At 37.0% G+C, this 25,570-nt stretch overlaps 1 protein-coding gene across 15 annotated transcripts in view; it reads right to left on the bottom strand.

The window, feature by feature from the left end:
- Positions 1-23,557, bottom strand: part of c2cd5 (C2 calcium dependent domain containing 5) — a 31,636-nt gene extending 8,079 nt beyond the window's left edge. For 5 of the 15 annotated variants that reach the window (XM_028032743.1, XM_028032761.1, XM_028032750.1 and 2 more), the window contains exons 1-19: positions 23,252-23,557; positions 22,698-22,800; positions 21,091-21,177; positions 20,788-20,959; positions 20,606-20,701; positions 20,276-20,431; positions 19,955-20,186; positions 16,737-16,897; positions 13,186-13,410; positions 12,836-12,924; positions 10,164-10,272; positions 7,161-7,256; positions 2,975-3,089; positions 2,784-2,882; positions 2,584-2,695; positions 2,401-2,480; positions 921-1,107; positions 668-832; positions 238-282 (exon numbers count right to left, since the gene is read on the bottom strand). In XM_028032743.1, the coding sequence (XP_027888544.1) occupies positions 238-282; positions 668-832; positions 921-1,107; positions 2,401-2,480; positions 2,584-2,695; positions 2,784-2,882; positions 2,975-3,089; positions 7,161-7,256; positions 10,164-10,272; positions 12,836-12,924; positions 13,186-13,410; positions 16,737-16,897; positions 19,955-20,186; positions 20,276-20,431; positions 20,606-20,701; positions 20,788-20,959; positions 21,091-21,177; positions 22,698-22,787 (2,316 nt within the window). In that variant the 5' untranslated portion in view covers positions 22,788-22,800; positions 23,252-23,557. Of the gene's footprint in view, positions 1-237; positions 283-667; positions 833-920; positions 1,108-2,400; positions 2,481-2,583; positions 2,696-2,783; positions 2,883-2,974; positions 3,090-5,343; positions 5,398-7,160; positions 7,257-10,163; positions 10,273-12,835; positions 12,925-13,185; positions 13,411-16,736; positions 16,898-17,514; positions 17,631-19,954; positions 20,187-20,275; positions 20,432-20,605; positions 20,702-20,787; positions 20,960-21,090; positions 21,178-22,697; positions 22,801-23,251 lie in introns of all 15 variants that reach the window. The other 10 variants (XM_028032833.1, XM_028032851.1, XM_028032826.1 and 7 more) reach the window with 8 other exon arrangements.
- Between the last annotated feature and the right edge of the window lie 2,013 nt (positions 23,558-25,570).

Raw genomic sequence — 25,570 nt, 5'->3', positions numbered from 1 at the left:
TAATATGCAGCTTTGCTGATACAAACACACACACAGACCTTGTGTAAAAAAAAAAAATTAATATCCAAAGGTACGGTGAGTAGATCTGGTGAGAGTTACTCATCATTTGGTTCACAAATCTCCAGTTAAGAGTTGTTATACAGTTACAGCACCGGTGCTCTAGTGTTGTGGTTAACTGAGTGAAGTGTTGCTCATGCCTTGCTGAAACTCAGAGCTGAAATCCAGCATGCTCAGTACCAGGTTTGTGCTGCAGAACACCTCAGGGTCCAGAGCAAATAATTTCTTTGATGGTCAGAGAGAGACGAGAAGTCCATCATGATTTCAAACAAAACAAACAACAAAAAAAACAGAGCAGGCACACAGAGACAAACATTTAATGGCTCAAAAGTGGAAAAAAAAAAAGATAATTGCCTCATGTTTTGCATCTGGTGTGATTTGTCATTTAAACATCAAATACATTTTTAATGTAAATGTATGTTGGTGTGAAATGTAGGTTGAAATGTTTTAGATGAAAGAGTTATTATATTGAGGATTTTCATGTTCCACATTTAAGCTAAATTTGGTTGCGTGTATTGAAATATTTCTGAAAATCTACTTTGGCACAGCAAAGACAAAGGTCACCCCCTATAAACTCCTACAGTCTACAGCCAACATGACGCCACCTTACCGGAGGGTTTATTTGGTAGAGCTCCTTGTTCTTGGCGATGGTGTCGTTGATCCTTTTCTGGATAGACTGGATGTGCTGCTCATTGTTCAGGTCACCGGAGGTCTTCCCAGCTATCTGGATCCCCCCGGGTGCAGGCAGAGCTGTCAGGTACACTCCTGTAGCAGACTGAAAAATAGAACATATGTTCTAAAACGGACTGAGGTCAGCCATGTAGGTAATTGACTTTTCAAGACAATTTGAAATGTTGTCTTACAGCAAGACCCAGCAGCATGTTCTCGCCAACGCTGATCTGTATGTGCAGACCAAACAAAGCATTCATGCTCCGAAGCTTCAGCTTATTCATCAGCTGAGTGTGCAGCTCGTATTCCATGAAAGGCAGCAAGTTTGAGATGGCGGTCGCATTCACTTCTCCCTGAGCTTTCTTTTTCAGACGACACAGTCTGGAAGGTGAGAATCAGTGACATTTAGGGTGCCCTTAAAGACTTAGAATTTATTCATTTTAATATAAAAGTTATTGTTTTTTCACCTTTGTGTATAGAACTGAGAAGCAAAGAAATCTAAAAATATATAGTGCATTTCAAATCTAAATATCTACATCTATCCTGCATGTTATACAGCCCAGATATCCTTTCTTTCTTTTTTTATTTGGACTACCGCTCAAGTTATTATTTTGCAGTAAATCTAGATTAAATTAAAGGTGATAAAAAAACATGAGATAAATTTGCTTTTATGTTTGACGGAATATGAATACAGTACAGATCAGAAATAATGAAAAGCTGCTGCAGTCTTGGAACTCGGAAATGAAAATCATTTTTTAAGGGTCTGGTCTCTCTGATCCTCCTTCTTCTCACTGAAGCTCCAATAACTCACTGAATCACAGCGTGAATCAATACAGACTGCTGAATGAATTGGTGCAAAAGTACATATGGAATGATGTGAGTAAATTTGATGCAGTCTGCAGTCTAGACAGAGTCTTTGAACAGGAAACATATTACGTGATATTAGTGAAAATGCACAATGGCTTAGCTTACACATAACAGGTAATCAGGATATTGTTCAAAACCTAGCCAATATATTTTATGTAACTGCCTTTACTGCTGCTTTTATTCATTTAAAATTATTTATTCTTCAAAGATGACCATACATTTATTTGCATTTTCTAAGTTTGCACTCACAGGTGCACTATATTAAATTCAAATATCATCAACAGATTAAAGCTTATAGGAATTAAATTTAAAAAGTCAAATTTGCAGATAGATTCATTCTATGGAGCTTAGAAAAATCCTATATTTAGTTATCCTAAAAAGTAGAAAATTTCATATAACCAAAAAATAACAACACAGAAGTGTTTCCCTACTTTAAAGTATGTTGATGTACTGTACAGTAAGGGTTAGATGCAGTCAATACTTAAAACTGATTTTTGCATGAATTTACATGAGTCTGCTGAGGTGTTAAGGAGGCTCAGGTTGCTTTAACAACAGCCACGCCTCGTAAATCCCTAAACTATTAGATAGATTTTGCTTCATTATTGTGATTCTTCAACTTTTCCACCACACTTCTTTTCTTTCTCTCATTTTCTTTCTTTTTGCACTTTATGCTAAGCATATATTTATATATAGACTAGACATATATTGAATTGAACTGGGTTCCATTTTTTCTCATCAATGTCTCAATAAAAGCATTTTGGCCCTTTTAAAAAATGTCAGATAAGAATGACAACTGTGCTGTTTTACCTGGCCTGAATGAGGCAGCCTTTCCCTGTGACAGCTGCCTCCGCTGGCAAGTCGATTGTTGTGAATAACACATCTGGAACCTTAAAATAAAGGAATATTTTGCGTTTTATCCACTTTTTATTCCTTGACTAGGTTAAAACCCAAACGCTGGTGATATATTTTTGGAAACAAGACATTTGCTACCTTTTGCCGCCTGCAGTTGTAACAATACGTGAGCTGGGCAGGAAATGGCATGTTGAGCTCGTCATACGGGATGTGACAGAAGCCACAGCTTGGAGGTGATGGATCATCGAACCTGTCAAAAAACCAAACACCGTGTGTGTATAAGCAGATGAAAGTCCACAAGATTTTATCTAAAATTACACCAAGAAACTTAGGTCAACCTTTGGTCGGTGCTGCCAATGTCAAGACAGCCTTCACGCATATATCGAGGATTTAAGATGGCGGCTGTCCCTGATGCGGACAGAATACACACCTCTTCACTGTAATAAGAAAAGTAAAAGTTGAAAGTGAGACATGATGAATATAAAATATAAAAATACAACATTTTTCTTATTTCATTTACACAACATACCAGATGCTTGTGTTCTCACTGTAACCTACAACAGCATGGCAACCAAGAGCTTTGGCATGAGATTTAATTTCCTGACGAATCTCTTCCCACCAGGCATCACGTGTCTCAGGTTCATCTGCAAAACACAAAATTGTGATTCAGTGAGCTTTCATAGAACATGTAAAAATGAGCTGATTTGTTTTTCAAAACTGAACTAAACACTGGGGTTGAGGTAATGGCAGACTGAGTTTGCATCCAATCTAACCTCATTAATTTACACAAAATATCTATACAGCCAACAGAAACTAGTTTTTTCTGTTGATTTATGAGTTAAATGGTGTATCAACGCAAGCAGAAACCAATAGTCATTTTGTGAGGCAAAGTTAAAGTGAAAATGGTTGGTGAGAATTAGGGGATGATGAAGTTATTGTCAAGGTCTTGACCAGGAGTCAAAGATGTTTTATATCATGTGTGGAAACACACATGCTCTAAAATCTCATCACTCTCTTTCACTATTAGGAGAAACAGGATGGCTTTCTGAGGCCACTTTTACCCCTCTGCTTTTTCATAGAATATGCCATTATAAAAAAAGCAGATTATACAGAAAGTGAACCTAAAAACTAAGGGGGTGTCGGACTTTGGTGTTACCCTGAACCTTCGAGAAAAAGTGTTAAGAAAGTGTGGTGTGGTTTAATGCATTAAGGTAAACAATGGTGTTAAGAAGTTTCCACTATTACTCAAGCAGTCGACTGCTGGACAGCTATCTGAGCAGCAAGCCGGACTAATTAAGTACGGTAGTTTATATTAGCCTGTTATATTAAGAGTTTTACTGATTAAAGATAAGAATGACAAAAAGAGAAGATGCCATGAAATAAAAATGCTTACATTCATTCTTCTAATTTTATCAGGTGTTTATTTTATAATTTGCTTACGTTTATCTATATTATTTAATATATATATACAATAGAATATCGCTAATTACCATAATAGTTCCATTATGGTAACTATTTTGGAAAACCATCAAAAATATCAGGTGTAAGATTATGTTTTACATTTTTACTTGAAATGCTTGTGTGAATACCAAAGTACTATGAAGCAATGGTATTTTACTCAGGGTAACTGTACACACCTGACTGAAATGCACAAACAGCCTGGGTGAGGTTGAAGGTTCAGGGTAACTTTGTTTCTTGGGAGAAAGTCATGTTTCTCCCTTAAACCTAATTATATTATGTGGCAGAGAAAATCTACTGGTAGATAATCCAGGGAGTTCTGAAAGAAGTAAAAAATATGACTTAGTCCTTTAACTTGTACAAATAAGCAACAAGCAATTAATACATAAAAAAAGTTGTGGTGGTGCGAGGTTTTCTTATACACGTATGTTTTTGACATTTTGTGTTAGAGTCTAACAGTTATAAGCAGAGAGACTGTTTTCACACATGTTTGCATGAACAAAGAAGACATAAATAAACCTAAGAGCCATCCAACATCACTCCCTGGGAGGGCAACATGCGGATGAAACTTAACCGTGAGATGAAGACGAGGAATGAGTGAGGGCAGAAGAACGAGTGTTCAAACTAAAACGGATGAAGAATAATGACTGATGGTCAGGCATCAGACCCCCATTGTGGGTTCCTTTAAACCAGCAGCAGCAGCATGTCGCCACAGGCACAGGCTCACCAACGTGCACACTCATGGCCATGTGCACGTTCATGGCCAAAGAAGGGCCATATTCATCCACTAGAGTCCGTCAAATCCGAACTAGCTTGTCTCAAGCTCATAGCTTTTCTCATCATACATATCATATCCAGAATATATTTCATCAATACAGTCAATCTGCCTACAACCCTCCATTCATCCATCCACCCATCCTTCCGTGCTCACTCTCAGTATGAATACGGCCCAGTGAGGCAGGGATGAACATGCCCAGTAGATGGCTCTTTGTCACAGAGTAAACCTCCTAAACCTCCTCTGGTCTAGACAGGTTTGACCACAATGCCAGTTCAGGAAGCATCACAAACAGCGCCAGGCAAAACAACGTCAGGGGAGAGTTCTAATGTGCAGCACGATGAGTTGGGTGTCTGCGCGCACATGTGGAGTGGGGATAGCCAGGCAAGGCTGGATGGGGTGTGGTGACAACACAGAGCATGCTCAGCTCAGCACACACTCACACAGAATCAAGAGAGGAGGAGGGCAGCTCAGTGAATTCAGATTTTAGCTATCAGGCTATGGATTTTTTATTAATTCATCTCTAGATAGCTAAGCTAGCTAGTCTATACTGATTGAATTTCAGCGTTCAATGACAACTCAGCGGGCATAGCAAACTTAACTTCACTGAGCTACCATCACCCTGGTGGAGTGAGAGCAGTAAAAGGGGGGGAAGGGGGAAATACCTGCAGTGACACTATTCCAGTCTAGCAGTTTGTATGAGCGCGTGTTACCCAAGGCTGGGCCAGAACACACCGTTAGTACAGAAGAGAGAGAGAACAGAAGAGACAGTCTAACAAACAAGCACAGCACAACAGCAGCACTCCACAATCACTAATGCAAAGACACACTAACGTCAGAGCTACTGAAACTACCTCAAGGGAGACTCATGAGGAACGGAGATGTTACAAAGCTTCAGGACTGGCTAAAATTATAAAGAGACAAAGAACAGAAGCGATACGATACAAAACAAAGCATGCAACAGGAGTCAACTCTAGTTGAGGTCACATCACACAGATGACGTCTGATGTTTTTCTTACAAATGACGATGTTTTATGCTGAGAATTTGCTTAAATCAAGTGTGTTGAGAAACCAAGTATCACCTTGATGGGGAGATGTAGCAGCTGAACTAATCTTACGTTATTGCTCACCTAAAATCTGTCCATGTAATAAATTGAATAATTTAAATACTTTATGGGTAGGTTATACACTCATCTGCCACTTCTAAAAGGTATACTGGTCTGTTAAATTGTTTAACACAAATGAGCAAGTTACTTTCAATGTAGGATGCTTGCTAGAGCCAGACATACCAGTCAGAGTATTTAAGAAGCTGCTAATCTTCTTGTACTACCATCTCTTGGGTTTACAGAAAATGATCTAACAAAAGAGGAAATATATGAGTTGTGCGAATTAAAATGCATTGTTGATGTTAGTGATCAGATGAGAATGGTCAGCATAGATTAATGTGATAAGAAGGAAACAACTCAAATAATCACCCTTTAAAGGACAGGATGCTATAGTGAATGCACTCATTTTAAATGACAGTTTTGTGGCTATTTGAGTGTGCATTTACTTGGCAATCCCTGCCACTCTCCATCTCATTTAGAACCTCAGTAATCCTTAATGCATCAATAAATGTAGATTGTAAATAGTCATTTCTCCGTTTTTGCCAGCTATTGAGTTAATTTAAAACAGTCATTGACTAATGTCTTTATTAGGGGATGTAGACTCAGCATTTACATCCAACAACATAATGAATGGATGCATCTGGGTTTGTATAAACAATTCTGGTTGCTGGTGCTGTCGTGGTTAAAGTGTACTTTCCTGGCACACTTCAAGTTACTTGGTACCAGTTGAGCGTTACATGCCACAACCTGCCAGAGTATTGTTGCTGACTACATTACTGCTTTTATAACAGCAGTATGTCCATACTTTAATTTCTACTCCCGGCATAATCTAAAAGTGTTTTCTTAAACATGTCAATGTGCTCCAATTGTCTCCACTGTCACCATTATTCAATCTCAAAGAACATGAGGAATGTTTTTGACAGCTTTTTGAAAGAATTAAGGCTGGTACAAAGACTGAGGGTCCAACCTGGTACTGGTAAGCAGGGGCGCAAGTACACACATTCTTAGGTGTATGCAGAAATATAATAGGCATAATAGGACATTGTGGAAATGTGAAATTATGACATCTGAACAACAGCCTGGACTATGGAAAAATTTTAAAACTAAAATGCTACATGTCCCTTTGTACTCACCCATTTGTCAACAATGGCTTCAAATGAAATAGACTGTGCAACACTGTTTTCAATAGAGATCACTGCTAACTGGTTCACGCCTGTGTTTTTCCCTGCTTAGTCATATGCTCAAACAAGCCTTATTTAATAGCTTTGAACAATTAACTAATGCAAATCGCTAAGGCATTTTTAAAAAGATACTTTAAAATCAATCACTTAAGAGTAAGAGGATATTCCTACACTTTCACCTAGTATTAGACCAACCTGTTATACTCCACTGTCTGTCCTGACTCTTTCTCTGTCTTCCTTTCTTCTTTTTCTCCATCCACACAATTGAATGCCGTGAACTCTGTATTAAGTCTGTTTAAAAAATACAAATCACATGTAAAAAAAACATATTTTATTTTTAAATAATCTCCTTGGAGAACAGTTACTGACTGGATACTGCATCTGATCAGACTAATCAGATATATTACAAACAGAACTATAGTAAAGAACTGAGTGAAGACCTTTAACTTTAACTGTATCACTGCCAACTTTTATTTTTTATCTGTTTTATGATTCATCATAGTTAAAAAAGTGATTACTGTCTGAATGTCAGAACAAAAAAAACAAAAAGAAATCTCTATATTTTTCTTGCTAAAATCTATTATATTATAAATGCTGCACATAGCTCCAGGACAACAGTGACCTGTCATGTTACTAGTAACTTAAACCAGTCTTTTCATACACCGACATAATTTACCTACCGTCTTTCAACCACTTTGAAAAGCTTTTTTCATCCCTATGACATCTTTATCCTTCCCCTCTTCTGTTTTGTTGTTTTGTGCCAGCTTTCGTTTCTGCCTCTCCATCTTAAGCTTCGTGTCACCAGATGACAATACGATTCAAATGAAAAAAAAATAATTGCACAATGGAGCGCCAACGTGTGCATCAATAAAAGCGACACTGCTTGCTCGCCTCGCGCACGCTCAACACAACCCTCTGAAAGAGCCACTATAATTCAGCCTTTAGAGCAACAGGAGGAGTTGGGTGAAGGAGCGAGGGGCGTCTAATCAGAGATGCGCCTTTGTTATTGATTACATCATTTACACATGCACAAAGCTGTTAAATATAGAAAATGTCAGCTAGAAATCCTTTTCCCGCCAGCCCACCTGTGCATTGCATATAGTGCATATCCACTTTGTGTGCCACTGCTGGAAAGATACATCTAATAAAGTGGCTGATGAGTGTATATAAGTGGTAATACATGTGCTAGCAATGAATGAATCGCAGTCAAGTACCCCTAAAAGTCTTAAAGCTTATACTCTTGGTTCTCCAGTGGTTCTCCTGATCTCTTAATGGCTGGATTCATTTTTGCTACACGACAGATTTAAATTTCTTAAATGTATATGTTCCTAATAGGATAAAATAAAATTGAGAAATAATAATTATTGAGGAAAAATTTCATTAGGAGCTTAAAACCTTCAGTTGGTTTTACACATGAATGATTTTACACCATTGTTGATCCCGCTCTTTAATGACATAGAAACGAGAAAATACCCATATATAAGAGTCGTTTATTAAAATATAAGTCGTTTATAAAATATAAGAAATTAGATAGCAAATGTCAAACGTAGTATTTTTTTCAGGTCTCCTGTGGACTTCTTAAAAACTTTTTAAAAATGTCCAACCTATCTGAACCCCATCCACATTTATGAGCTGTTCACTTTGTAGAATCACTTTGTAGAATCATTCAGGAATCAAAGACAAACTGGGCAATTATCAAAAATATCAGCTATCGATCCAATGCTCATTTAGGTTTGTGGTTGTAATCAAAGTCAAGGCTATTTTTGATTTTATTCCTGTTACATGTGTTGGATAGAGAAAAAAACATCTGGTCCTTACATCAAATCTTTAATGATATAAATACAAACACAGCTGAATACGACCACATTAAGTACACTGTGTCATTATTTAATCAAAAATAAAGTCAAAAAAGCAGAAGCATATTCTTAGTTTTTATGAAGCACGAGTTTAAGTTGTAGCCTGGAGCTGTTCACCAAAATGATTTTTAACATTAAGAACAGACATCTTTAAAAAAGTTAAAATATTCTGCTGTTTGTTGCTCTGACGGTATCCAAGTGTGTGTTACCACATCGCCAAAGACAAAATAAAACAGCTTGATTTAACATTTCCTACACATAAATAAGCTCTTTTCAGTATATTTAAAGAGTTCCTTACTCTTCAGAAAGATAAATAATCCGCAACACACTTAGCTAAATGCGGTGGACTAGTTCTGCAGCTGAAAGACCAGAGTCCATTTTAATCATTGAATTAACCATAAACCCTTCTGCATAGATTGAATTACAAAATGCGGGTATATAACGTTATAAATTCTTGTTTCATTTGACAGAGACTGACTTGTTTCAGTTTCAAATGGCAGAGACATAATTGAAACCCAAACTTCAGCATTTTAAAAACAAATTTCATACCGCAAAGAAATATCAAAAGTTATGGTTCCACAACATACTGTTACATTTAGCATTCTCTATAAATGTCCTGTGCTTTATGGGTTAATATTGTAAAATCAAATAAGAACACTGTAACATAGAACATGTTGAAGGTTATCAAAAGTGTTATTAATCACACCTCAAACCTGCTAAGGACCAGAATGTTTTTTTATGTTTTGCAACATAAACCACTACCAATAAACTGGATGCTCTAATTGTCTTTAGTGCCAAATAAACCAAGTTAAGTACAAATGATAAACCTATTGAAACACTGAAGGTGGGACAGCATACTAGAGAAACATCACTTCACTCTATTGCAACTTGCAGCCAACACCACTACACCACACAATATCTGGAGCCATGCACCACTATTGTATGTCAACCCAGCTAAAGTAGCCACTAGAACATATGGACACACACAAAAAAAATGAGGTGAAAGTTGTCCACATACATAAACCTTGTGACAGGTGACAATGTTTTACCCTTCTAAGTGTTTTCATCAAAATACTCATACTCATAGCATTCATACCCCAAGGAGCAACTTTCACCTGTTTCAGAGCTCAAACATTTTCTTCAACACATTTTTTTTTTCTGGTACAAAGACCATACACAGGAAAACCAAAAAACAGCAGGATCATGGGCAGCATTGAGTATCAGCCAGGTAAAACAAAACCAGACACTCAACATGACACACTCGGTCAATGGAGGAGTGCACTCGCATCCTGTTACAACAGACAAGCCACATTCGGATTCTAGTCCATTGCCGTGAACTCACCGGGGTTGTGTATGCGATCCAGCAATTTAACAGAACGGGCACTGACCACGCCGCCGACGTGAACCAGAAAACCCGGCGGGAAAGAAGTCAAGGTGAAGAAGGGGAACTCCTGTTGATTAAGAAAATAGAAGCAGATCTGTCAATTTTGGAAAGAGAAAAGAAAACTGTTTTACTAACATCTTATTAATTTTAGGTTTATTATAAAGCTTCATTGTTTCAAATGGTAAGGTAATTTTATAAACCTGAGAAACACTTAAACCCCATGTTCTTTGCAGCTAAATGATTATTTTTAAAACCAATCTTTGAGTGTTGTATGTAGACTTTGGTAAAAACATAATCGGTTTAGGTGTGGACATGCAGAGTGTAACAAAAGCAACATGCAATGTTTAACCCAGAGAATTCAACACCTGCTCAATACCAGCTTACATCCACAAAGACAAATAAGCAAATTTGAAAAGGACTGAAAAACAGTTAAAGTCAAGGCATTTCAAAAATTCAGATTTGACACAGTTATATTTTGTTGAGGATCAGAACGACCGATGGCATGCTCGATTTTGACCATTGCCAAGGCAACCGGTAATCTGCCTCCAATTATGCTGCAAATTCATGCACTCATACACAAAGGAAGCTGGAAAACCTTACTTCCCATTGGCATTCCTTCATATTGAAAATGGGGAACGTTGTGATTCTAATCATGCAGGATCGGTATGAGATGAAAGGTTTTGGAAGGTATCAGGCAGGAACACAATTCATTTCTTTTGTGCCAAAAAAAATCTCAAAATAGCAACAAAACTGTCTGATGTTTTCTCCCATTCAGAGCAACAAGTTAATTATGAGGTGAATATTAGAGATGCACCAAGACAGTTTAAGAAATGTTTTATTTTCCTATGTCTCATCCAGTCCTTGGTGGATTTTGTTTCACATTTTGGATCATTTATTTATTTTTCTCCATGATCTTACATGTTCTCTGATACTCAATAAATTTCATGGAGAGTTTTAACATCGGGGAGCTGACAAGATCATGCTGCAGCAAGCATCTCTTATCCTTGACACGTCCAGCATTCTGTTTCACAGTTTCTATGAGTTTTTTCGTTTAGCTTTTTTTTTTTTTTTTGCTTTGACCAAACATGTTCTCTATTTTGTGTCCAAGTAATTTAAACTGACACACATCTGTCCAAAAAACTCAGTCATAATTCCTGGTCTTTGTCTACATTCATTTTGGCAACTTTGGTCTGGCCTTCATGTTTTTCTTAAAGAGCAAAGGTTCCATTCATGCACATCTCCCATTAAATATAAACATGTGGAGTCATTTATAAAGACTTCCCCTGTGGATTAGCGATAGGAAAAGGCTGCTTTAGGCCTCTTGATGTCTTTTAAGGGTATTTAGAGATTTCTTATTGTTCCTTTGAGAGTCGGACTAGAGCCCTTTGGCAAATGTTTTACATGTATCCCACTTAGTAACTAATCTTTATACAACGGGTTTATGGTTATTCACTTAATATATGTGTTTTACTTAAATGTTCTTGCTGTTAAAGTTTAATTAATTATCCATATTAACGTAATCTCTTCAGACCTATTTTTTTCATGACTGTAGCCTGTCTAGAAATGTCAGTCATTGAAAATGCTACATCCAGTTTGAAATGCCAATGCTGTTATTCAGTTTTCTTTGTTTTTAAATATTAATAAAACTATTAACAGTCAAGGTTCTCTCTCACACAAGGCATGACATTGCCTCTGCACCAAATGTAAGTATTAATACCCAATCATACCAGAAAGGCAAAAAATGTATTTTGAAAGCTGTTCTTGTATTGTTTTCTTATCTTCAGGAAGAACTGGGAATCATGTTGGCAGTTTAAACCGGCTACAGGATTCTGATCGGTGCATCTCTATGTATAGGGTTAGTGATGTCACTCTAAAAAAAAAAGTGAAAATATTCACTCAGGTAATTAAAAAATTTTAAAAAGATTGGATGTGTTTAAAAATAAAGATTGTAAAAGTGATGCACACATAGCTCCACACACGCACACCCCCGCACACACACAACACACCCCATCAGACTTAAAGAGAAGGCAACTCTTAGGCTTCTGGCCCTCTGCCCAACATGCTTGTGACTATTTGGGTGTGGTGGGAGCAAAACGAGCAAATATGACAAACTTAGATCTTGCTCAACCCACCACCACCCTGGGAAGATCCACAAACAGCAGAGGAGGGTCAGGTTAGGAGTTGACTGAGACTGCTTGGTGGTGGCCATCAGCTTAGTCAGGGTGTTTAAGGAAAAGAAAAAGGTAGGTAGGGAGTGAGCGAGCGTCACACTGATGGGACATACCCTGGCGTTTAACAATAACCCAGAGGAGGATGCTCCCTGAGATGCACGAGTAATCAAGAGGACAGAAAAGGGAACATTATTTGGTCTTAAACAGGGCACACCACTTATATACTGTACATTACCAGTGCAAATGAGAAATCTCTCACAGAAAATGAAATGTATCGTGTGACCCAGCACTCAGACATCTGAAGCAGATTTGCAACACAAATTGAATGTTAAAGCATCAACTGTCATGCTTAGCTTGCTGTAGTATACAGGGAAGTCTCAGATGTCTAACATGTGGAAAAAGTCAGGAGTGTAAATACATGTGAGAGAGAAAAAGCGCGAGTGTTTGGTATCACTGTACCCTCTGTTCGAGAGCAGTCTGCGTCTGCTGCCTCAGCAGCGTCTTCAACTGTCCAGCCTCCTTTCCTGCGCTGCCGCCACTGCCCATCCCTGGTTATAGAAAGCAAACTGGATTCAGTTTTCACACAACACACGTCTGAACCCACCAGAAAGTAAACCAAGCTGCCAGGTGATTACTGCATCGGTGCAATACTGATTTGATAACAAAAGTGTTTTTCTTTTACTGCTTTACAGAAAGTTCTGGGCATGCAGGGGTGTCGTTTCTGATCGGACAGGATCTGTTTGTGACCTGTAGCCATTGCCGACCCCTTTCTATTAGTAACTTAAGGATACACAGCAGTCCTACTATACCGGAGGCTGCCAGCAGCAGGTCCTCAGTGAAGGACACGCTCTTTCTCAGCAAGGCAGAGTCTGAGTGGGTGAAGGAGGGGATGGGCGGGGTGGTCGCTCTGCAGCTAGAGCTGTGACCACGGCCCACAGAACCCGAACCAGGAAGGGACAATGAGTCTGCAGAGAGGACGGGGGAGCTGGGGCAGAGGAAGATCCCTGGCCTGCGTCTCCCTGACTGGGACTCGTCTATCCAGCAGGAAAAAAAAAAGATGGAGGGATGCACAGAGAAAAACAGAACCAGTGAGAAAGAACAGAAAGAGGAACGATAGATGGTGGAGGCATAACAACAGACCGTGGCAGAAAAAATGAAAATATGGACAGAGAGAGAGAGAAAAAGAGAAAGAGAAAAAGAAAGAGAGAGAGATGAAACATGAAAAGTCAGGATGCCATAGGTCCTAAACTGGGGCCCTAGACTGGGACCACTGACCTGATTAGGTGGATCAGTAAAAATCATGACTGGACTTGTCCAGTTTCACATAGGTCAATACAGGGTTTTGTTTAATCAATTATAAACTAGAGATTTCAATTCAAACTTTAGTAACATCTGAAATTAGAAGTGCATTAACAAAAATAATTTACTGCAATCAAGTAAAAATTCCAATTGAAATAAAAAACAGTTTACTGATTCATCTATAAAGATTTATAATTCCAATATTCTTAGGTTCTCTGTGTTCAGGTAGTGGAACTGAGAACAGAAAATGATGAAACTGGAACAATGACACATTTAGCCCTTGAAATATTTGGACATTGACATAAATATGTTCTTGGGACAATGACTATAGTATTTAAATTTAAGTAGAGAACTTTAGATTAGTACTATTAGTAACTAATATAAATAATCAGTTGAACATACAGAACTATTTAAATTATGTAGTTCTAGGTTAAGTTCTAAAATCTGAGAAAAATGCAAAGAATGGTGTAGATTGTTTCTTTATTTCTTAACAGTTTAAGCAACTTTAGGTTGTTCCTGTTAGCAAAACAGTGCTAATAATAATCCCACACACATATTATGTATACGTATATATATATATATAAATCTCAATTGATGTTATACTTAAAAACATGTTTTTTCCTATGGTTGTTTTGTCTTTTGTATGTCTGAATTATTCAAGACCAATATCATTAATAATTAGATGTCCAAATATATCTGGGTCAAAGTGAATATTAACTGAGGACAAAGAGGAAAATGAGCAAGAAAGACAAAGAAGTAACAGAGGAGAAAGAAGACGAAAGAATTAGGAAAATAATAAAGAAGAGGAGGAATGAACACTGAAGGACTACTGGTCCACTCCTGAAGGGTCTGGAAGCAGCTGTGGTGAGAGGGTTATGGTGTGAATCAATTAATCATGTAATGAAATGAAATAGCATCTGAGCTAGTATAACATCTGATATTATTATTACCTTCAGTAAAAATACCACAGTCTTATGGGCTCACTGGAGTTAAAAAATATTGTTTTATTCTTATTTGAAAAATAAATCAAAAGCATTACTTATGATACTGCAAATTTATATCTTATATTGCAACATTAGAACTCTTACAACTTAATAATAATAATAATAATAATAAATATAAATAAATATTAACAATAATATTTTGACAGATTAAAGGAACATGTACTAACTTTTTCATGTTTTTAGAACAAATATATATATAAAAAATTTAAGTTTAAATGTTAACCCAGCCTCGAATATTAAGAGAAAATAAAACATATTGCTAAACATCAGAAAAAAAGGAGGATGTAAAATTATGATTTTTACATATTTTTTTCAGTTTCTACTGTGTGAAACTGGTGCACACAGTAGAAATACAGAATAATCACAGGTATTCCAAGGTAAACCTGTTTATTGCTCAGTCTGGTATTCAGTGTTTTTGGGCTTCGGTGAGCTTAAGCTGGGCTGTTTATTTTGCCATCAGACATTCGAGCTCTTAATTATCTTTGAGATAATAATGGTTGACCTTCTAATGGTAGCTAATAAGTCATGACTGCCTATGGTTTTTGCAACTAAAAAATATTTCCATAGTCAAAAAGTTGTAGATATTGTTTTGTCCTGCCTGAGCAAATTGATTGTGTCTGAACCGTACTAAATCCAGGTACTCAAAATGCTTTGAGGATAGATGAAGACCAACCAGAATATCTGCATTCATTTAATAGTCTGAATGCAATGCATCCTGGGATTGTTCACCACTAAGATCTGCTTCTCAAGCAGCATTGTTACTTGGACAACTTTCAACTGCCAATAAAAGAAAAATAATAGATTTGTAAACAGTAACTCTAGTCTACATCAACTAAATAGTTATCTTGAATGATAAAGAGATTTTTTTCTGTAAATTCCTTGTTGGATTGTTCCTAAACAGATAAAATACATTCTCTCACGAGTCAGGATTTTATTGAGCAGTGGATAATGGGAGGCTTTATAGGTGAGTTACTTTCTATGTAGTTTATAACAGTTATTTTTGGAGCCTGACTGAATCATTGCATTATAAACTTTTATGTACCCCAGTGGATGAGACTATGTATGCCGGCAAGCTACTGCAATTCTGTTTAACGGGTAAAAATCCTTAGTGAATGCTAGGTTAGGAAAACATGTGACACATGATAATGTTTGTAGATGTCATATGACTTGCAATAAATCAAATACTTAACAGTGCTAATGTCTTACTGCTTGGGTTTGTTGACTTTACAACCTGACCGACACTTGACCTTTTAAAAAAAATGTTAAACTGCACTGAGCAGTTACTAGCATGGACAGCCTGAATGCCAGTTACTTAAATAATTAACTAATGGTATCTGCTGTTGCAGCAGATCTTTGCAATATCAATGTTGTATACTATGACATTGTGATTTATTTTGCAGGACTTTCATTGTCTTGAAATATGGGAAACTCTGGTCAGATTTTACCAACAGGGCAAATGGTTGTTGTGAGGCTTTTCTACTTGCATCTTGATTAGCAAGAATGGACAGGAAGACTAAACCTGAACAGGGTTCACTATGTGGAAATATGAAAACCTTGCACCATCTCCGGTGCTTCATAAAGGAAGTTTAGGGTAAAAAACTAAATTCAAGTGCTTTTGTTCATTCTGAATTTGCTATACTTTGGAAGTGGAATCAGGGACAAGTTTAATAGCCGCCGATGAGAAAGTTACCTCAAATCATAAACAGCCCTCTCTTGAGACACAGTGCTTCTAACACCACAAAATAAGTGTAGGAAAAGCTAAAACAGAGATCTGGTGCATCTTCACACTGCAGATACACTTTTCGTACAGCAAGACTGAAAGATACACCAGGCCACTGAGGACAAATGGGAAGCAGGGTATGGCTAAACAAACATTCACAACAAAATTCACAATAAAAAAAAGTGAACAAAGAACAAAAAATCAAGTGTAAACAAACATGGAATTAAATATGAATAAACAAAATAAACAAAAACCATCACCATAGCAGCACCAGAAGTTGGTGTTAGGAGTACAGAATGATGAGAATGAAGGAGGGGTATGGGCAGAGTGTTCTTACCCGTCTTGGGCGTCAAACTGAGGTCTGTGTCTGATGAAGAGGACTGACGGCTGCATGGCTTGAAGGGAGAGAAGGGGGGAGGAGAGGAGGAGGAGGTGGGGAGGTTTCGGAAAGGGGTAGGCGGGCCGGAGGACGAGGGCAGATCCTCACCAAATACCGGCCTGCCAGGAGAACATGACACACGCACACTCGTCAGTCACCGCCTCACCCTCGGAGCGTTCCTCTGTGTGTGATCATATGCGCAATGTTGCTCCTAAGTAGGGAAGGGGACTCTTTTAAATATGTGACATGTTTGCTTTGGGTGAGGTGTGTTCTCGATGTGCTATGGATGGCCGGGGAAACTAAAAAGCAAGCAGAGAAAGCAAAGGGGAACGCACAAAGAAAGGCACGCAAACACACAACAATAAAAGCAAGGTGGCAAAACACAAAAAAAGATTTAAAAAGAAAAGGAAAACAGGATGGACAAGTTGAAGTATGTGTCCCATTAGAGTGAAGCAAAGGTCAGGGGAATGTAGAGACACAGCAGGCGCTTCCTCTGAAAACCAATAAGATGCTGCTGTTCATGATGAACAATTGAAAAACAAAAAAAAGATACTATTGTCATTTATCAAATGAAGGCCCTATTTTGCCTTTTGTTGGGACTGATCTGTCCTGTAAAGTGATCTCATTCAAAATAGAAAAGTCCCTTCTTTTTTTTTTTAACAATCAGTTAAAAACACTTTTATTTTAAATTTTGTCTTGTTCCTGTGAACTGCTTTCCTTCGCTGCCTCTGCGTACCAGTGAAGATGAGTGTGGGAACAGAGACAGAGAAGTTCTGGGACAGTCTCTGGGAGCTGCAGGTTGAATGCACTGGACTGTTGTGGGTGGAGCGACATCCATGGGCAAGGGGAGACCTGGGCCGATCAGCACACAGACAGAGAGAAAGAGAAAAAGAGAAAGAAGGACGCAAGAGCGATTTGGACATAGGTGAGAAATGTCCCAATCCAAATGTGGGCAGAGAGAGGGATAAAAGAAGCGCACACAAGAACCAGCACAACACTGCAGTTGAGGAAAAAAAGGTCAAAAAGTAATGAAAAGCAAGGAAGAAAGTAGCTTACCCCACTGACACAGACACTGTTTTCTAACTTAGTCATGTAAAAGCAACAAGTAACTCATGCACAGCACTCATCTTTGCTACTCAGTCATACAGAGCAGGGATGCATATAACAGAAAATGGCCAAAACAAACTCTTCTTATTAAAAGCATTATTTTTAAATACATCTATTCCTGCAATACTAATATTAAGTTGGGAAAACAGCAAATTTTGTCCTGAAATTTAGTTTCTTTATTGTTTCTGAAAATAGAATGTGTGGAATGGAGTATGTGACTGCTTAGAGACAACACAGAAATGGATGGAGTAAAAACTCCATGGCAACAAGTTGGAAGTTTTCAAAAAAATTGTTCCTAAGGTAAGAAAATGTGTTGCATTTAATTTTATATTTCCTGTAAAAAAAAATGCATCACTTCTGCCTGTTTATCAAAATCAGGTGAATAAATTATTGATCAAATGTTTCTGATTCATGTTCTGATTTATGTTCTTCCAACTACCAGGTGGACTGCAGTACCTTAAAATGACATTTTGGTCCACTCCGTACCACAAAATGAGATGTCCTTCCAACATTTCCCTTTTGTTTTTTTCCCCATTCTGACAGCTAAACGTCTGTAATACACATTAATCATCACGAGAAAAACACAGAGATCATGCGAAGAAAATTGAGAAATTTGTCATTTTTGTAGCAATATATTGCTTTTTTTAAATCAAGGTTGATCAATTATGTTGAAAATATTTTAAGTACAAGCAACCTGGAGTTTCCTTTCACAAATTACGCAGTTTTTTAGATAGAAAATTGTGAAAGTTTTTGATTTTGATGCTTTCTAAAGTTGATATTTTTAGTTCACCAATCAGAGCTGATCAAAGGAAAATGGTCCATTACCATCTCAATCCGGCTGATTGGGGCACCTCTAATTTAAGATAATGAAAAGTTGGCCAAAGCTTTTGCAACATTTTTCTCCCAAATAATAAAATTCTGATAAGCTGATTAGAAGAAAATCATACATTAAAACAAATATATCAACATTTCTCACTAGATGAACTGAAACAAAGATGAAATATTTAATATTTGTTAATAAAGGTTTTAAAACGGTCTAGTTAATCCATTGTTAATGCATCCATTTTAGTAAATGGTGAAATACTGATGTAATCAACACTTCTATGAACACTTCCAGTGTTCTAACAAAGTCGCAGAAATATTCCTTTTTTTACTTTAGATTTAAATTATTTTGTCTTTCTACAAAAATCTTTTTACAGAATGTTTCAACAACATACCCTTTATTGCTATTATTAAGTGTGATTCACTGACAATGCATCTAAAGAAAAAAATAGGTTTTACTTTCTTGGAAGTTTGTTTGTTTTTAATTTCCATTCCATAAAAGTAAAAACCACAATAAACAAAAATGCTGATTCACGAAACAGGAATATTTATTTATTACAACAACCAAATTTTTCTCTGACTTTTTTCAATTGCTCAGACTACTACCCTCACCAAAAACCGTTAAATCTGTATATTATCGGTATAATCATTACCAGAAGATATTTTTGTACCTCATCATTACATTCACAAGTCTACAGTATCAATGCAAATCAGAAGCACGCATGCACTCAAGTGTAGCTGAGCCAGTGGAAGCTAGATGAAAAACCACCAGCCAAGAGAGTAAGACAATTAGAACCAGACGAAGACAGAACAGTGTTAAAAGCAGAGCCAAACACATGCGCTAAATATTTATCACGGTAAAGAGCACTGAAACATGCAGAAGCAGATCAGAAAGCCAAGCAAAAGCAGATTTAAGGAGGGGACGAGGTGAGAGGAACAGGGGCAGGGGATGGCTTTATGTGTAATGTGCATGTGTGTGTCTCAGGTTATGTTCTGCGCCATTATTTCCAGAATGCAATATAAAAGACACAACACACAAAATATAAAGGGGAGTCCTTAATACTGAGACACACACAGGGCTGTAAAAAGGACAATTAAAAAAAAAAAAAGCATTCAGTACATTCTGTCCACATGGTCTCCCTCTCATGCACACACAGCCCATCGTCATTCTCACAAACTTGATCTGCAGAACGATCTGCACATAAACAGAAGTAAGGTCCATGCCCGTGTTCTGGGTTTATACTCACTCCTTTCCATCTTTAGACGGGGAATTGCAGGCGTTAGAAGCAGGTGCTGTGTTAGGATGCGTGTGTGTGTTCACGAGGCTTCCTGAGCTCTGTTTTTCCAGAGTGCAGGCGGTGCCTATGGCCCGGACCACCAGGCCAGACTCCCCCTCCAAGTCAAAACACTGCAGGTAGCCCACCACTGCATTCCCACCCATCTCCAGAACTTTAAGCCCTATTTTCCTCTGCAGCTCTCCTGAACAAGGGGGAAAACACACAGTGATGTTAACAAATCCAAATTCTTCCTATTCCCAATCAAAGAGGATTAGTTTCAGGCTTTCATACCAGACATGAGAGAGATGAGTCTCTGACGCGCTTCATTTGAAGCCCGAGGGGTTCTAATGCGGTCTATCCACTGGTACTCTGGGTCCTCATTCACCACCAGTTCTTCTACAAACCCGTGTACCATGGCTGCTCGGTAGCCCCGTGGAATAGATGTGGCTGGAGGTGGAATTTGAACAAAAAGAACGAGAGAAAATATGTTTCAATTCAAAGCTTTTCTTCAGCTGCAATTTAAGTTTTAGCAGATTTCTAAGACTGACAGTGCTTAAACCTCGCAGTCTCACTGCGTAAATAAATTACATCTTTAGATGTCTTGTGAAGTAAAAAACATACTGCAGAAAAACTTGACCCCACAAGACGACTGCCTGAAACGATTCAAGTCGTTGAAAAGCTCCACTTTTACAAGGACATTGATTTCTCCTCTGATTCCTAATGGAAAATAACACAAACATTGTAACAAAGCAGTAGTTCAGGCTCTGGATTTATAAGTTTCTCACACAAGTTTAGTGTTATACCATGTATGGTGTCGTAGATGGGGAACCAGCCAGAGATGATAGAGGCAGCCTCAGTACATAGCAAAGGATCAATGTCAATGTAAACTTTCCCTATGGCATCGTTAGCGCTGTATGTATCATGGTCCAACACTGTGATCTGCAATGGTTCATCCTGCAAGTCCTCATCATCAACCTGAACAGTGACAGAAGGAAAAGGAGAAGGAAGGAAACAAAGGTCAAAATGAATACAAACAATTCAGATTTATAGAAGTTGTGTCGAGGATGTGATACATTTAGTCCGCTTTAATTTTAAATCTATTTTACCTCAAACTTGAACCATTCAGAGTTCCACTGTGGATTAAGGGACTTGGGAAAAACATCTGTTTTGAAAGTTGTATTTCCAAACTTGACCTGTAAAAATTAAAAGGGAAAGATATCTTTTAAAAGTCCAGTTAAGTAACTCTCTGCAACACATTAAAGAAAACAAGTTTTGCTTAAATTAAAATAAAACTTGCATATTATTTAAAAGAATTCCCAATATGTTTTGCTATAATATTCTAATTCTATTTTATTTAAAATAAGAAGGATATAATGAAACCAAATATTATTTTAAATATTTTACCTAAAAAGCATTACATACAAGAAAGAAACAAATATATAAATCCCTGGGGTTTTATTCATGTGAGAAAAAAAACAGTGCATAAATAGCACCAGCAAACTATTCTGGGAACAGTTGTTATATTGCTCCATTGATATGTTAATGGCCCAAATGCTAATTAGCTTACAGCTACTTTGCTACCTAATAGAAACAGACATCAATGATAAAGTTGTATGCAGTTATAATGATGGTAATTAATCAAAACACAGCTTGGTAACAACTAACCAGGAAGTTAATTAAGTTATTAATTATTACAAGCATGCTTGAATGCCAATAAAGTTGTATATTTGAAACAGGGATTATAAAAATTTAGGGGCAAAACTTAATTTCATCATCTATGGGAAATAACGCAATAAAGAGATTAGGAAAACAAGATGCATCATCTGCAACATATTGTACATATGCGACAGACAAGACAAAAGAAATGACTTAATATTTAGAAAAACACATCATACAAAACACGCAACATGCATAAAACATATGAACAAATCATCTTAAAGCATTGACATGTTATATCTTAACCATCATTGATGTCCAGGAAATCCAAAACTGAGCAAACATTTTGTAAAGTGCTGCTGTTTGGTATTGAATCACACGTCTTTAGAAAAGCATACCTAAAAAGCCAAAGTGTATATGATGTGTCACTACCTTTCAAGATAATATGTTTTCAGAATTATATACAGTACAGACCAAAAGTTTGGACACACCTTCTAATTCAATGGGTTTTCTTTATTTTCATGACTATTTATAAGGCAAGAAATCCCACTTATTAACCTGACAGGGCAGGTTGACCTATGAAGTGAAAACCATTTCAGGTGACTACTTCTTGAAGCTCATCAAGAAAATGCAGAGTGTGTGCAAAGTAGTAATCACAGCAATAGGTTGCTACTTTGAAGAAACTAGAATATAAGGGGTATTTTCAGTTGTTTTACACTTTTTTGTTTAGTGCATATTTCCACATGTGTTATTCATAGTTTTGATGCCTTCAGTGTGAATCTACAATGTCAATAGTCATGAAAATAAAGGAAACTCATTGAATTAAAAGGTGTGTCCAAACTTTTGGTCTGTACTGTATGTAATTTACCTACAGCTTTCCAGATTATGCTTTTTACCCCAGGGTAAGCAGGGGTGAATGTACTTTTTCTGATTAGATTTTCCAGAATCAAACTAGTATATATTTTCTAATGCTCATATATGTTTCCACATACATTATTATTGTGTTTTTTCGAATAGAAAAATATAAAATTGTTGTAGTGAAGGCATCATCTCTTACCTCAACAAAGGCATCCGTTAGATCACTTGCTCTGTCCATTACAGGCAAGTGGCGCCCTGCCACGATTTTGGCCTTTAGTTTCCCAGGCATGGTTTAATTTGATCTGTAAAGGTATGTAAATAACAATAAATGCAAGCATAAACCTACAACTGACAAGGGAATTAACCAAGGCTGCTGACATCAAATTAACGGTGGTAACACTGAAGATTAGTCATTACAAAACATCTGTAGTACATAGAAACGTGTTTTCAATTTACAGCCTCATAAGTAAATAAGCTTACTTTTCTCAGCAATTCCAAGAATGTAGTATGACACACAATCGGAACGTAAATACCAAATGTCCCTATATAATCATGACAGCGCCAACAACTTAGCTAGATTATGTTAGCAAAAACGGCTAGCCTGAAAGCCACTTAGGTTAACTTCATGGCAGTCAAAATCTCGTTAGCTCTGGTTACCTGATCGGCCATGTTTTCACGACCATCCCCTGCAGAACAACAACATGTTTAACAAAACACCCTTCACACTCCCACTGCGAACAATAATATCCTTACCGGTGCTATAATATAGAGAAAGAACAATTACAGCGGTAGCAGAGTCGTTTCACACGGACATTATTGTTGTTGACAGTCCACCGTTCGCCTGACCTCCGTGTTTCTCCCATAACACGACACGTTAGTTCCCAGTCCCCCACGCAGGCAAGTGTTGGCGATATCCACTAGCATATATAATCATTCACATGGGTGTGTGAATTACGTTACATTTCAGTAGCGGTAACGATTTTACTTCAGGTTGCGATGACAACGGCTAGCATGACAGCTATCGTGATGAATGAGTTCTCAAAGGGTACCGTGTGCTGCTTTCACGTACGCCCCAATAAAATCGTTCTTACAAATTTCACAATGGTACAAACAGAGAATTATTACAATATGACCATGCAGTTATTGTATTTATACTGAAAATGTTGGATCGGAAGTCTTTCTTAACAGCCGGTGTTCTGAGTTTTGTTTTTATCCTCATACATCTTTCTTATCGTTAAAAAGGTTTTTAAAAACTGTGTCCATGAAATGCAGCGTAAACGTTCGCAGCGGACATGCGCAACAATCAGCAGACAAGGCAAAACGTTTTAGTGTAATAATCGTGAAAGACGTATATAGTGTTTATTTAGCTTAAAAATGTGTGGTTTGTTTTTCGTTGATTAATGTGTTGTCGACAATACCTTTCCGTAGTAAAAATGACAAATAAAAGTAATATTAAATAAAAGTCAGCGCATTATACACTTTACTCAAATACCAATAAACAAAACCAATTACACAAAGGGCAAGTTTGGTTTTGATGGCTTTTTCTATTAATGAATGAAATCCATTTAAAACTGCTTATTGTATTTGCTCAAGTTAATAAGCATGTTTGATCTGAAACACTTATGTGTGAGGAAAAAGCAAAAACTGAGGAAATCTGTAATCCATCTTCAATATTATTTTGTGATGAATGCTGTGAGGACTGTGGTTGTACATGACTCACTAGAGAGCACCACTATGTTATAAATACATGCTTAATATATGTCTCTTTTTATTATTTTAAATAAAGAAATAAAAATGAACATTGTACCAAAAAGTTGTATGGTAAAATAGATGCCACATGATTAATAATCTATGCCTCTATAAAATTACAAGCTTTTAAGAATTTGGGAAACGAAAATAATATGACTCATTCAAATTCTCTTGAAAGAAATTGTTGCAAATTTACTTTTAGTTTCTTGTATACCCTATGTAGCTAGGTCATAAGAATCCTGCAAAATCTGCCAAAGATCTCACAAAAATAAATCATGTCTGAGGTGGCTCAAAGGCTCAGCAAGTGCTGTAACAAAAAAAAGTGAAAAATGAACAAAAGACAGAAGAGATTTGGGGTCAATTTAAGTTTTAAAATCACATTTTAGAAATTAGAATTATTTTAAATGAAGGAAAAACGGCCCTTAGCTCATTAGCACTGTTGCTGTAGTATTGATAGTTTCCTGTTTCAGCCCTGGGGACATGTTCCCTTGCATATTTTGTGTTCCTGCTCCAACACACTTCTTTCAAAGGAAAGAATTGCCTCAACAACTTGTCAAGTTCAGCAGAGGCATTGCAAAGACTTGTTAATTCAAATAAAGCATGCTAGAGTTGAAACTAGCTCAAACATGCATGTTTAGAAGATTAGAATATTACATCAGGGCTTAATTTAAAAAATGTTTTATACTGACTTAGAGGTTTTTAATATTTAAAAGGTACTTTTAATCTGACAAATATTTGAATTTACTAAGATGTACTTGTAAGTCCTACTTCTAAAATACTGTAGTTTTTTACTCATACTGACATGTCCTCTCTTCTGTTTCTTGCAGCTACAGCAGGTTTACCCAGTTATTTATTCAGAGGGTGTGGCATGCTGCATAAAAGGCTGGCATTGTTCTAAAAAGCATTAAGTACATGAGTGCATGTCACATTTGAAGTTGAGCACTACAAGAAGGAAGAGCAGCCATGTTTGCTGTTTCAGACATACATAATGTAAAAAACTATTTTATGGTGGAATTTGGGGCTTTTTTTAACAAACTAGGCATAACCATAAATAAATTCCTATTTAGGAAAGAAACCCTGATTAGAAACTGGATAAAACATTTCTCACTTAAAGTGAGATACAAAATAAAAACTTTTCTTGATTTCAGGGAAATATGACAGAATGTCACTGCATAATGTTTACTTTAATACCGTAGATTCCACTTTACTCCAATTTGAAAAAGTAACAGCTAATCTTTTGAAGTCTTTTGAAATCTTTTCATATTTTCGCTTAATGTCTTGCCAACAATCATGCCACACTAACTTTAGTAGGTAAGCTCCATC

The sequence above is a fragment of the Xiphophorus couchianus genome, chromosome 2 (genome assembly GCF_001444195.1).
Source record: "Xiphophorus couchianus chromosome 2, X_couchianus-1.0, whole genome shotgun sequence".
Taxonomy (NCBI): Eukaryota; Metazoa; Chordata; class Actinopteri; order Cyprinodontiformes; family Poeciliidae; genus Xiphophorus; species Xiphophorus couchianus.
This window is presented reverse-complemented; position numbering and strand designations above follow the sequence as displayed.